At 35.2% G+C, this 13,607-nt stretch overlaps 1 protein-coding gene across 1 annotated transcript; it reads left to right on the top strand.

The window, feature by feature from the left end:
- The first annotated feature begins 3,187 nt into the window (after window positions 1-3,187).
- LOC103266495 (olfactory receptor 13C3) lies at window positions 3,188-4,283 on the top strand. Its single transcript, XM_008064130.1, has one exon. It carries the CDS (start codon window positions 3,263-3,265, stop codon window positions 4,262-4,264), a length of 1,002 nt encoding a protein of 333 aa, XP_008062321.1. The 5' UTR covers window positions 3,188-3,262; the 3' UTR covers window positions 4,265-4,283.
- The last annotated feature ends 9,324 nt before the right edge of the window (window positions 4,284-13,607 follow it).

Below are 13,607 nucleotides of genomic sequence, written 5' to 3' on the forward strand. Positions count from 1 at the left end.
GGCAATCCACTCACCTCAGCCTCCCAAAGGCGCGGGATTACAGGCTGAGCCACCGAGCCCGGCTTCCAGCACCACTCTTAATTGGCTCTGTGGGACACTGTCCCTGATGCACCAGAAGTTTCTCCATTCCACAGATCGCTCATTCCAACTTTAAATTGCTTTGGGAATTGGGAAACAATTACAATAACTGTTGGATGACAATTATTTAACCTTCTGTGACTGTGGAATCTGGTATCTTTTGCTGAACCTGACCTTATGTGGTCATAAAAAATGCTGACATAAATACTAAGAAAAATTACCTGGTTCTTCTAGGAGGTGGAAATAATTATCTAAAGGTAAGCCCTTAATAACATGAAACTGTTACAATAAACTCAATTAAACTTAGTCTATAAGTGAAGCTGTTATTCTATATGCATTTTAACCTGAATAATCTGAAACAATATAGGTACCAATTTATCACCCCAAATACAGCTGTGAATAGTTATTATTATTTAATTATTGTTTGTATTGTGTTAATGAATTCTTCAATCAATTTCCATACACTATATTATTATATTTCTATAATATTACTTCAAAAAATACTGCAGGTATTTTTATTACTACTTTACAAATAAGAAAATTGAGACTATAAATTACAGGCAAAGAACCTCAAACTAAAGATATTGATTCTAGTCTGAGACATTTTTTCACTATGCTAAACTAATATAATATGTATTTAAATAAGTATTATGTGGCCCCTTTTTAGACTGCTGATTATTTGTATAAGATAGCAGCTTATTAGTACTAACTTAAATATATATTTATTTTAAAACAAAAGTCTGCTGCAAAAGAACAAATATGGCATACTGAAGTGGTCCTGCTCATTTCTTCAGAACCTAGAAAGTAAACCTTCACTTATTCAGTCACAGTGCATCTATGTGCAGCTGCTGTGTTAGACTTTGGTGTGGAGACATGAGCAAGACAGACAAGCTCCTTTCCCACATTTCTTCTTATTTCACAACACTTAAGATGGACAATTTAAAGAACTAGAAGCAGACGGAAACCAAAGGTAGCAAGATGAGCCTGGCTTAAGATGAATTTGAATTAATGCCTTGCTGTCCACTTTTTTGCATTTGTGTCAGAGCTGATCAGAGGGCTCATGTCCCTAATCCAGTGCACCCTATGGCCAATTTCTGTACCCCACTCGAGTAATAAGAAGTAGAATCGAATAATTGCCCCTTCTCTGGGCACTGTTGAATGAGCACAGTCAATCTGTCTTTGTGACTCCAGTTTTTCTATGGTCCTCACTGACCATTATTTTTTTTTGTTTTGGCATTTGATTTCTATACAGATTTTAATGCTATTTGTCAGGTAAAGAAGTCATATGCATAGAATGACCTTTGGCTATCTGCCCATTATTAGTCATGCAGCCTTGCACAAAATATGGCACATAGAATCATGCAGTAAAAGTTGGCTAAATAAATATATTTCCTCCCTCTCTCTCTTCCCCCTTCTCTCTTTATTTTTCCTTTTCTCCTTGCTTTCTTGCTTCCTTTCCTCTCACGCTCCCCTCCCCCTTTCTCTCTCCCCCTCCTCTCTCTCCTTTCTTTTCTTAAACTAAATAAATAAAAATCAACAAAATCTTGTGGGCTCGGTTTTTTTAATCTCTAAGATTGAGTTTATATATCCCCTTGTATGTCTTTTCAAAGTTAAAATATTTCTATTCTGTATTCTTAAATTTTTTTTTCCTGTTGTAAGGTTTATGTTGAGCTGAACTTCTGACTTCCAGTAATATCTGCTTTACAGAAATGTTCCTAACTATTATCATGTGACAAACAGAGTCACAGAGTGGAGAAGAGTGTATGTGTTGAAATTTTCAAAACTGTGACTCACACAAGGCCTGAACGTGATTTTGTCCAAAATCAAATCCTATGGTAATTACAGAAAGATCACTTTTCACAACTAGTCTGCAATGAGGGACAGCCTCCCTAATTAAATGTCTTAATTGGTGAGTTACACTTTTACTCAAAAATCTAAATGCCATATGATATGAAGTCAAGTTTACAGAATTGCTAAAATCACAGGGGCTAGGCACTTACTGTATGCTTCTGTGGTATCTAATGATAGACCTCTTTTCCACCAAAAGAAGTATCACGTTTTCTGCCCAATTTCAGAGCCTTCCTCTGCACTTGTCACACTTTCTAAGATATGTGCTTGCCACCATTCCTCCCCAGATACTCCCTCATCCAAAAAGGATGTGCTGTCAATCTGCTCACTCCTGACTTTGGCTCAACTTCTCACTTTTGAGATACCCCATTCTCTTCCAAACCTGTCTACTCCTTTCCATACTTCCAAATTTAGCCTAAGTTTGAAACTCCTCCTGTGTTCTCCCTTGCCTGATTTATTTCTTATAACATTCTTCCTTCTGTGAAAAATCTATAATTTTAATTCAGGCTACAGAATGTAACCAAATTTTTCTTTTACTGTATGACTGACTATATTGTGAACATTATAATTGGGCACATATAATATTTAAACATTATTGTTCTTTTTCTAGGTTGACTTAAATGAATATATTATCAAGATAAACTCTGAAGCTATAGAAGAAAAATTATACAGACTACATAACGTTCTCCAAATAGTCCCCGTCACATTAATGTGGAACTCTTTTGTGCAATGGTCTCTCATAGGAACAGCCATACAAGACACCAAGAGGGGGCTGAAATATGAGATCAACAATTAGCTATGCCTTTAAACAGTTGATAAATCTCAGGTTATACTATTACATTTATTATTATTATTAAATATCTATAAAATATACTATTAAACTGACTAATGTAAGGTGTGCAGTGTAAGGCCTAGAAGGAAAAATATACACACAAAAAGTAATAGCCACTGTGAAATTCTGGCCACTTTGTTAATTGCTAAATAAAAATTCCAGTTTTTATTGATGAGTCTTTTGCCCTCTCCACCACTGTTTATTGGGACAGATGAAATGAAGAACTTAGGGTTACAATTGGTAATTAGTAAGGGTCTTCAGAAACTTCAACTCAGGAATGAGTCCTCAACAACAGGAAAGGTTACTCTGTATGTGTTTCTGTTCATAGGTAGATCTTAACATATAGGTGATGAGCATAGGTACTTCCAACATTCCCAATTTAACTGTATTCTAGTCACATACACTATGAAAGATAATTGGATATCAGAGCTTCAAGCAAGTACTTCTAATACATTCTAAAAGAATGGTTGTTCAGTTAATTTGTACCATTTGTCTTGTCAGTGAATGTATTTTTATGTTAGGTCTTCTTTTGACATCCTGAAAGTGAATGACATGGGTGAAATTAACCAGACACTTGTGTTAGAATTTCTTCTTCTGGGTCTTTCTGGATACCCAAAGATTGAGCTAATTTACTTTGCTCTGATTCTAGTTATGTACCTAGTGATTCTAACTGGCAATAGTGTTCTGATCATAGCAAACATCTTTGACTCTCGTCTCCACACTCCCATGTACTTCTTCCTGGGCAACCTCGCTTTCCTGGATATCTGCTATACATCCTCCTCTGTTCCTTCAACATTGGTGAGCTTAATCTCAAAGAAAAGAAACATTTCCTTCTCTGGATGTGCAGTGCAGATGTTCTTTGGGTTTGCAATGGGGTCAACAGAATGTTTGCTTCTCAGCATAATGGCATTTGACCGCTATGTGGCAATCTGTAACCCTCTGAGATACCCCATCATCATGAGCAAAGTAGTGTATGTATTGATGGCTTCTGTGTCATGGCTTTCTGGTGGAATCAACTCAATTGTGCAAACATCACTTGCCATGAGACTACCTTTCTGTGGGAACAATATTATCAATCATTTCACATGTGAAATATTAGCTGTTCTCAAGCTAGCTTGTGCGGATATATCCCTCAATATTATCACCATGATGATATCAAATATGGCCTTCCTAGTTCTTCCACTGATGGTCATTTCTTCTTCCTATATGTTCATTCTCTACACTATCTTGAGAATGAACTCAGCCACAGGAAGACACAAGGCTTTTTCCACCTGCTCAGCTCATCTGACTGTAGTGATCATATTTTATGGTACCATCTTTTTTATGTATGCAAAACCCAAGTCTCAAGACCTGATTGGGGAAGACAAGACACAAACCTCAGACAAGCTCATTTCTCTGTTTTATGGGGTAGTGACCCCTATGCTGAATCCTATAATCTATAGCTTGAGGAATAAAGATGTAAAAGCGGCTGTAAAATATCTGCTGAACCAAAAACCTGTTTACTAACAATACCAGAAAACGTAGGTCTTTGTGTAACAGGCCCAGAGAGGTACTCATAGGTAAATTAGTGAGAACCGTTTTTGGAGAAACCATGGTTAGGGAAAGAGATTTCTATCCTTTGCCTTCACTAACCCTGCTCAGCTAGAATCACTGAGAACTATAGTTTGCTACAGACTCTGCTTCCAACAGACCGTGATCCAGATTTCACAAACATAATAAATGAATTCCACTAGAACCGCATTCCTGGTGATATCTGAAATGATTTTTTTTTTTTTTTTTGGTGGACTATGTGTAAACATCGTGGAAAACTGTCACACAAAGCTTTGAAAATAGAGATGAAATAGTACAAAATCTTAAATTTCACAAACTGATAGTAGACAGATGATTCAGCTATGCCATTGTTATCTTATGTGTAATAAGGAGATAAATAACATAAAGGTCTCAGTGTCATTTAAAGTTTCAGTAAGTTGGAGAGAGTGCCTAGCATGGTACCAACTTCATAGTGTCCTGGAATTTCAGAACTGAAGCTAAGACTCTTCTACTAAAAGTCACTCCACTAATATAAATCACACCCTCCTGGCTTCCCCCACCCATATCTACATAAAGAAAAGACTAGGCCAGGAGAAGAAATAACCAAGGGAATGTTCTACCTTATGGGACGTGTACAATGAGAGGTGTTCCATTATTGTCCCTTGAGAGAATGGGAACTGATTTCCAATTCAAGCCAAGTGTGGTGGTGCTGCAATAGAGAGTCTTGACATTTTGGGTTCCGACAAAGAAGAAGAGTCTGACATCTGGTTTGATGAGTCGAGGCCTGTTGAGCTTTGAGGCTGTAGACTAGCAGAGAAAGTAATCTAGAAGAAGGCAGAAAGTGGATATCTTAGCCCCAAAATAAGTAGAAACATTTCACATCTGTTTGAGATGTTCCTATGGACTCAGACGCAGTGAGTAACTGGAGAAATAAAATCAGATTTTGTTATTCTCCAATGAATTGGAATGCCCGAGTAAATCTCTCATATTTCTTCTTCTTTTTTGGTAGATTACTTGTCTAGAAGTCCAATGCTGAGACTAGGTTAGCTTTGTGCTACACCATCCAGATTTTCCATAATCTCTCAGCCCATTAGAGGTAGCTTGGCTTTGACTTATATTCCTACTCAATTTTCCTCTTTTCTATGTGTTTTAGAGCCATGATATCATTCCATATTTCCTACACAGACACTTCATTCTGCCAATCTATTTCCCTTAGGTTGACCCAGTTTCTAAATAAATACTTAGTTCTCACTCTTTCACTAAATACTGCTGTCCTGCTGCTCTCTCACCAGAATTGAAGTACTGTCACTGCAGATAACCTATAGCTGCTTGTCTTTCTCTTCTGGGTTGGATCACATTGCCATTGTTTTTGTTTCTATTCAGAATAGTGTGTACAAGACCATGTGGATGATGGCATTTGAATTTCTGGTGCCTTTCTGTCCTCTCTACTGGAGGCCCTAAATTTGTAGAAGATCTTTGTTTAATTCTTTTTAAATTTTGATCTGAGACAACAAGGTTTTAGATATGTAAATAGTGTTATTTGTACTGTTTTAGCTCAATCCCCCAGCACCTAAACTTATTATTTTCCCCACAATACCAAGAGGGTCAGCATGTTACCTGCAGGCTTATATCAGGTTGAACTCATCAAATGCTAAAATACTCTGTAATTATATCAAAGTAAGTGCAATATAACTTTGTTATAAGCAAGTGTGGTCAGGCTCATCAATGATCAGAAAATTTTCAGATTCAGATAATTAATTTCCATTTCCACACAAGCAGAAAATCTTGTACAGATTGTTAAGTGAATTATATTCTGACTTATAAATCAATATTTTCTAAAATTCTGAAGACTATCAAAAAGTATAAAAAGGAAAAAAATTGTTGTCACTATGACCACCTCCAAAATATGTTATGTTTAATGTTTCTCCTAGTAAGTAGGAGTCACACATCCATTATGTTTTCAGTTTGATTTGTCATTAACTCTAATATGAGCTCTTGGGGTTAAATATTTTTTCATGTACCATACACTTTCACAGGATACATTCTAAGATGTGAAATTAATAGTACAGATGATTTAAACATTTTAAATTTCTGGCTAAATTATCCTTAGAAAGGTCATGTTACTACATTAAATATGCTTATATGAGTTACCCACAAAACGGTTACAGCTCTGTTTACATACATACATGCACAAGCATATCTCTATTTATCTATATACACACATTTATATGTATGGTGTGTGCGATTTTATACATATATATGTCTTTGAAACATTCTTTTAGAAATTTTCAAATATTTGGTAAAAGCATGAAAAAAATGTAATAAAACCCAATGTACCAATCATATAACTTAAATAATTACCAATACCTGATCAACTTTCTTTTATCATTATCCATACCCACTTATCTTCTTCCTTCAGGTTAACTTGAAACAAACCCTGAGTATTATATATATACACACACACATACACACACACACACATATATATAATGATGTTTTAGATAGATAGATAGACAGATAGATAGATAGATTATCCTTATCCAGGAGCTGTGTGTGTGTGTGTGTGTGTGTGTGTGTGTGTGTGTGTGTGTGTATACTAAGTGACACAAGTCCAACAGTCACCATTCACATTGTAGTTTATGAGAATGCATCTTCAAGAACACATAAGTGGTGATATGAATGATTCCTTCTCTTGTTAAAAAATAGGACAGTGTTGATGAGAACTGTGAGCCACGAAAAAGGTATATGAGTCACATAAAAACCTCATTTCTCACTTCAGTGGATTGTTGCTATGAGATAATGTAGGTTGTATGTTGACTGGTTTTTAAAATTTCAGTAGCAGCCTGGGCTGCTACTGGTCTCTATAAAAAATTAGCTGGATGTGGTGGTGTGTGCTTGTAATCCTAGGTACTTGGAAGGTTGAGTCAGGAATATCACTTTAGTCCAGGAATTTGAGACTGCAGCGAGCTAAGGTAGCACCACTGCACTCCAACCTGGGCAACAGTGAGAACTAGTCTCTAAAATATAAATAAATAAACAAATAAGTTTCAAGAGAAGTCAGATTTTTAAATTAAACATTATAGCACTTACCCAGGGTTGGATATTTTACAGAACACATGAGACTCCAGAGTGCATATTCATGTAAGGCTTTAATAAAGGTATAGGACACGGTCCTGCAAGAGGTAGAAATTTGGAATCAAAAGGGAAAGCTCCCAAATCTTCAGTTATAACTGAAGGACAATTATATACTTCCCAGGCCAATTTTGAACAAATCTCCTGTAGAATGATTCTGTCAATGTTGGCTGACATACCAGTCATGTTGTTGCCATTAATTGCTTGAGTACAGTTTGAGTAAATATTTTGAGCCCTAAATGTTGATTTTCCCAGGATACTATCCTACAGATAGTAGGAAACTCCAAACATACTTTAGAGTATGGCAAAGAGCTTCCCATCGGTTCCCTTTATATCAGCAATCACTTCTCTAGTATTTCACTTTAATTTCTTTTACCTAGATTATCCTCCTTGGAGTAGGTCTGTTAGGTCAGCTAGAGGACTAACCCATAAAGTTAACATTAATATAAACATAGTCAATGTCTCTTCTTTTTCAATTTTTAGTCCTATACAGTAGGGTTGGATAAGTACAAACATACAGGCCTACATCATTCACCAGGTAAGAGAGAGACAGAAACCAACTAAAAAGGGTGAAAATAAGGAATGATCCATATTATAATTTTTTTTAGGATTATGAATGTAGTAATATTTAGATGTATTGTCATGGTGTCGTGTTCACTAAATGACCTTTCTTCTGGAACTTGTAAATGCAACAAATGTCCCACCAGCACAAAAGCAGGCAATGAGAAGGAAAAAAATCTAGAAACAGATGTTTCTATGAGTCCATGTATCATTCTCACTATCTTCTCCAAGTCTTCACCTACAGTATCTCAGCAATGTATCTAGTGGTCTCCCTTTAATTCCACAAAGAATTAAGTTTTAACATACATTCATTCAGGTGTGAAAGACATTATTATCATTCTCTAATTTGTAAGTAGGAGTTTCCAGTGTTCATTCTAATTTTCATTGATCCATGTTTTGTGGATGGGAATGTATATAAGTCCATTGTTTATGATGCTTTGTAACTCGTTGAATTTTTCTTGTATTTCCTTAATTAGACGACTAATATCCAAATTAAAATAATACTTTTGCTCTAGATCTATATAGTGGTAGTAGAAGTATTTGCTTTATCTGTGAGGTATGCAAATCCAAATCTAGTGTCTCTCTCAATTGTTTGAAAACCATCTGGAAACCAGGTAATAGGTCAATGTAACCCACTTGCCAGCTGTGGCTCCTCCTGTATCCTTTCAATAGCCAAGTCATAACTACCATTGTCCTTTGATTTTTCTGCTGAGAAGCAGATTGATTTTTATGTATATTTCCTGCTCCTGAGGAAGACAACGTATGTTTCCATTTTTTTCCATTTGTTGCATTGTTTGAATGCCTCCACGCCTGCTCATCTTATGTTCCCAAGAGGTTACTTCCAAAGCAAGAATAAAGGGCCCTATTTGTTGATTCTTACTCTTTTCTGAATTTAGAAGGGAAGTTTTATGATAGTTATATACAAGCCTCACTTTGATAATCTCTTTGCAGTATAATAAATTTAGGTGTCTCACAACTTAAGTTACTGTCCTTTTAGTCTCTTATCACCCTCCTGCTTACAAAATTGGAGGGTGATAAGAGATTAAAGGACTCCATATAGGGGTCCTTTATCTTCCAGTCATGTAAGACCTATATTTTCAGATTATATCACAAGTCATTGTCTGAGAATTGGTAAAAATTCATATGGTATCATTATTGTAATTTTTTGATTCTTCTCATGAGTGAGGAATACTGTTCTTAACTCTTCCTGAATCAAATACTAACAGGGATTTGGGAATATTATTTCATCATTTTATCTCAGTTGACTCAACTATAGAAATGTAAGTCTTACAGAATTATTTTTGCAGAGTGTTCTAGCTCTAAGCATCCATGATCTTATAGTATAAAAACAACCTTTACATATTTCTATTTGTATTTAATTTACACATAGATAGTTTGTGGAATGTGTGTGCGTGCGTGTGTGTGTGTGTGTGTGTGTGTGTGTGTGTGTGTGTTAGTGTCTCTATGCATAGTTTTAACTTCTTAAGAAAATTGTTATTTCTCAGAATTCAAGTATTCTATACTGAAATGTGATGTCTACTGGGAAATTATAGCCAGAATCTTAGTGCTAATATCTACAATATAGCTAAATAAACTTTACTAAAACACTTTAATTCAATACTATACTATATACCTATTCATGCCTCAGACTACTCATTCTGCATTTTTTTCCCTGCTTTTGTGGTCTTAAATATATGGATTTATTGCTGTCCTGTGGATTTGTTTATTTTACTGTTTGTATCTTTTTATTCCAAAAAAGTTTTGTGATGACATCCTATATAAAATTAATTTATCAAAAAGAATAAAGATAAAGTAAGCAAAAAAGTTAAATCACAATGTATTTAATTCATAGTGAATATCCATTTTATTTCATTCATAGAAGCTAGATCATTTTTCAATTCTAGCATTTCATTTTAGCAATCATCATTTGAATTATTAAGCCCTTACTTTGGATTAGCTTTGCATTGGTAGATACATTTTAAACTAGAAAGTTCTCACATTTCATAATATTTGTTTGGTAAACATCTGCCTCTTTTCCCAAAAGTGACCTGGATAGGAGAATGTTACTGGATATATGAGCTTTGGTCCAGCCACAGTATATTCCCAGCACCATTCTTAATTGGGTCTGTGGGACACTGTCCCTGACGCACCAGAAGTTTCTCCATTCCACAGATCTCTCATTCCAACTTTAAATTGCTTTGGGAATTGGGGAACAATTACAATAACTGTTGCATGACAAATATTTACCCTTCTGTGTCTGCGGAATCTAGTATCATTTAATACTAGACCTTAATAAAGAATGCTGACATAAACATTAACAAAAAGAACTTAATTATTCTAGAAAGTGGAAATAATTTATCACTATAAAGGTAAGTCCTAAATACCATGAAACTGTACCTTTTCAGTTAATAATGGAAGCAATTATTAAATATGCATCTATAATGATAATTGTATTAAGCAATGCAGCAATCAATTTATTATTATCAAATATAACTATGATAATTATATCATCACTGTTATAATCGTACATGCCAATTAATTCATAAAGCAATTTCTATGCACTATAAGTTTTCTCAGAATAAACCTATGATAAAAGTAAGGCAGGTATTTCTTTTACCTTATTACAAATGAAAAAAACCAAAGCTATATGTTAGAAGTTAGAAGAAAAAAGAACCTAAAAACTAGAACTTTTGTTTTTGAATCCCAAGCACTTTTAACTAGGCTAATGTCATGCCACTTAGGGATTAGGTGAATCCCTCTGTACTTGCAGTACATAAACTGGTTAATCTCTGTATAAGAGGGCTGCTTGTTGGTATCGACAGAAATACACCTTTTTTAAAAAAACTGAGAGCTTACTGCAACTGAATAATTTGTGCATATTAAAGTTCTGATCATTCATTTACAAATACTGCACAGGGAAATTGCTTAAGAATCTAGAAAAATTGTCTATTTTATACAGCCACTATTAGATTTAGGTTTGGAGGGATGGGCAAGACAAGCAAGCTCATTCTCCATATCTCTTGTTATCTGACACTATACAACATGATCAATTTAAAGAGTGTAGAAGAAGAAAACCAAAGGCGACAAGACAAGCCTGCCTTAGGGTAGATTGAATTGGTGAGGGAATTTCTGCATGGGGGAAAGACTTGGAGCAGGAGGAAGGGGAAATCGAGTAGGTAACCTAAAATGCGTTGTCATCACATTTATATGGAAAGAGAAGCCAAGAGACTCACCAGGCCTAGACCAGAAGGTTCCAGTCAGATCTGGAACATCGCCACCTTTCCTGGTAAGTCAGGGTCTGTCCTCTTCCTGTTGCATTCATGGCTGGGCTGCTCAGAGTGCTCATATCTTGTGTTCCATGCATCCCCTGACCAATTTCTGCACCACACTTGAGGAGAATTTTTATTTATCCTGAGTACTGTAGGTGAGTGTAGAATTATTTCACATCAAATGGGCTATTCTGAGGAATATGATTCAATCTTACAGTCATGAACATTCTTTCATGATGAGAAGTACTAACTCCTCAAGAATTAACCATTCTCCTTGTACATTGTTAATAGAGTGCAATCAAGTTCCACCTTTATTATATCAGTGAAATATTGTTATCTTTGGAACTCACTGTCCATTCTCTGTTGTTGACAAATGATTTCTAAACACATTTTAATGCTACCTCTTAGCATATAAATAGTGGAAATAGAATGGGCTTTGGACTTTGCCTCTGCCCATTGTTAGTCACATGACCTTGTCCAAGTGAACTATTTTTAAGCACAGTTTCTGGCACATAGAACTCCACAGTAAAAGTTACTTGTGATTTTTTTCCACTTAAATAAACCAAAATGACTTTTTAAAGAAGGTATTTCTGGCTTTAGGCTTAGTAAATATAAATTAAAAATTGGTTTGAGGCTCAATTTTCTCATCACTAATTTGGGGATTCAACCTTCTCTCATTTGTACCTTTCTTCTAAACTGGAAATTTTCTACCTAGTATTCTTCCGATTGTTTCTGAAGTCAAAATCCCTCTGTCAAGTTTAGCTTCTGCCTCCAAGGTATTATACACCGTAGAGAAATTTTTCCACCTATCATCATATGACAAACTAAGCGATAAAGTGGGTGTTGAGTCTCTGCTGGTATTCTCAAAACTGTTAGCCCACGTGAGCCATAACCTAAAAACTGATGGGGATTATTAAAAAAAAAAAAAAAAAAAGATTTATGTGTGTATACCAGGCAGCAGGCAGTGCTTACTAATAACCCAATTGATCTAGACATCTTAATTCCTTGTGTCTCCTATCTGCTCAGAACCTTGTAAAATCAAATTGTATAATGTCAAGTTTGGAGGGCAGCTAAAGTCACAGGGTCTAAACACTCACCTTAGATTTGGTATTCTAATAAAAGACTTATTTCCTACAAAAAGGAATGTCAATTTTTCTGCCTGATCTTTGATCTTACCTCATTAGCATTTCAGATGTGTTTCCACTGAGGCTTCCTTGTCTGAAAAGTAGTTATACCAACTTGCTGCTCTAAAACAATGCTCAAGCTACTCTTCCTTCTAGAATACCTCTCTTCTCTTCCAAACTTTCCTAATCCTTTCTGTGTTTTGTGTTGGCTCTAAACCTGAAATTTCACCTGAACTCTCTCTAGACTCATTTCTCATTTACTTTCTCCTTCTAGGAATTCTTATAATTTTCCCCCTGGCCACATGATGTAATTATATTCTATATCAAATTGTTTCATGTGTAGTGTTCCTGTTTCCCTTATTGAACTGTAAACTTTTTGATGACAAACATATTGTGTCATACTTTCCCATCCATACTTGACTTGGAACAGGACTGTGCTCAAGTTAGACTATCAGTAATATTGTATACATACTATAGTAATCTAGCAAAAATGTATCCTTCTTTTACAGAATTTGTATCTCAATAGTATTTTTTTTCTGAAGTATACTAAGCAACAAGATATGGTTTTGAAATTTGCTGGCAGATACAAAAGAATTATGTTCTTGGCCATTTTCTAGATTGTTAAGCCAGTCCATATAATAACAGAAAAGAAAATCTAGTGGTGTCAGAAACATCAGGATAATCTACCAACTCTCACAGGTAAACCAATGCTTTGCTACTCAAAATGTGGCCTCATTCCAGTAGCTACAGAAACACACTGAGAGTTTAGTAAAAAGGCAGAAATCACAGGTCTTGTCCCAGATCTACTAAGGGAATTTACATTTTAACAAGATTCTCAGGTGATTTACATGCATATGATAAATTAGAAAGATTGAAATAGTTCATTCTTGATTATTCCACCAAGACTAAAAATTCAGAATAGTACTTGATGGCAAAACAAGATATAATGACTTTTGGTGTTATAGTCTAAAATCTGTAGACTTCATTGCCAGAGTTCTGAGCTTTAAGTTCCACTTTTTACTTATAGACTGGATAACCTTGGTCACATTCTGTCTTTCATATTTAAACAAAAAATTAGGAATAATGAGAAGATTCAACTGCTCTCTGTAAAATATAAAGTACTACATGAACACACACACATAATTATATTTAATTATTGTTACTGTTTTTTCAGGTTCATTTAGACAAATAAATTATCAAGAGAAACTCTGAAGCCATGGAATTTAAAGCAAA

The sequence above is a fragment of the Carlito syrichta genome, unplaced genomic scaffold (assembly GCF_000164805.1).
Source record: "Carlito syrichta isolate Samal-C Ts95f unplaced genomic scaffold, Tarsius_syrichta-2.0.1 Scaffold307205, whole genome shotgun sequence".
NCBI classification, from domain to species: domain Eukaryota; kingdom Metazoa; phylum Chordata; class Mammalia; order Primates; family Tarsiidae; genus Carlito; species Carlito syrichta.

Coding starts and splice junctions, on each gene's coding strand:
- LOC103266495 (XM_008064130.1), top strand. CDS start 3,263: ATGTATTTTTATGTTAGGTCTTCTTTTGACATCCTGAAAGTGAATGAC.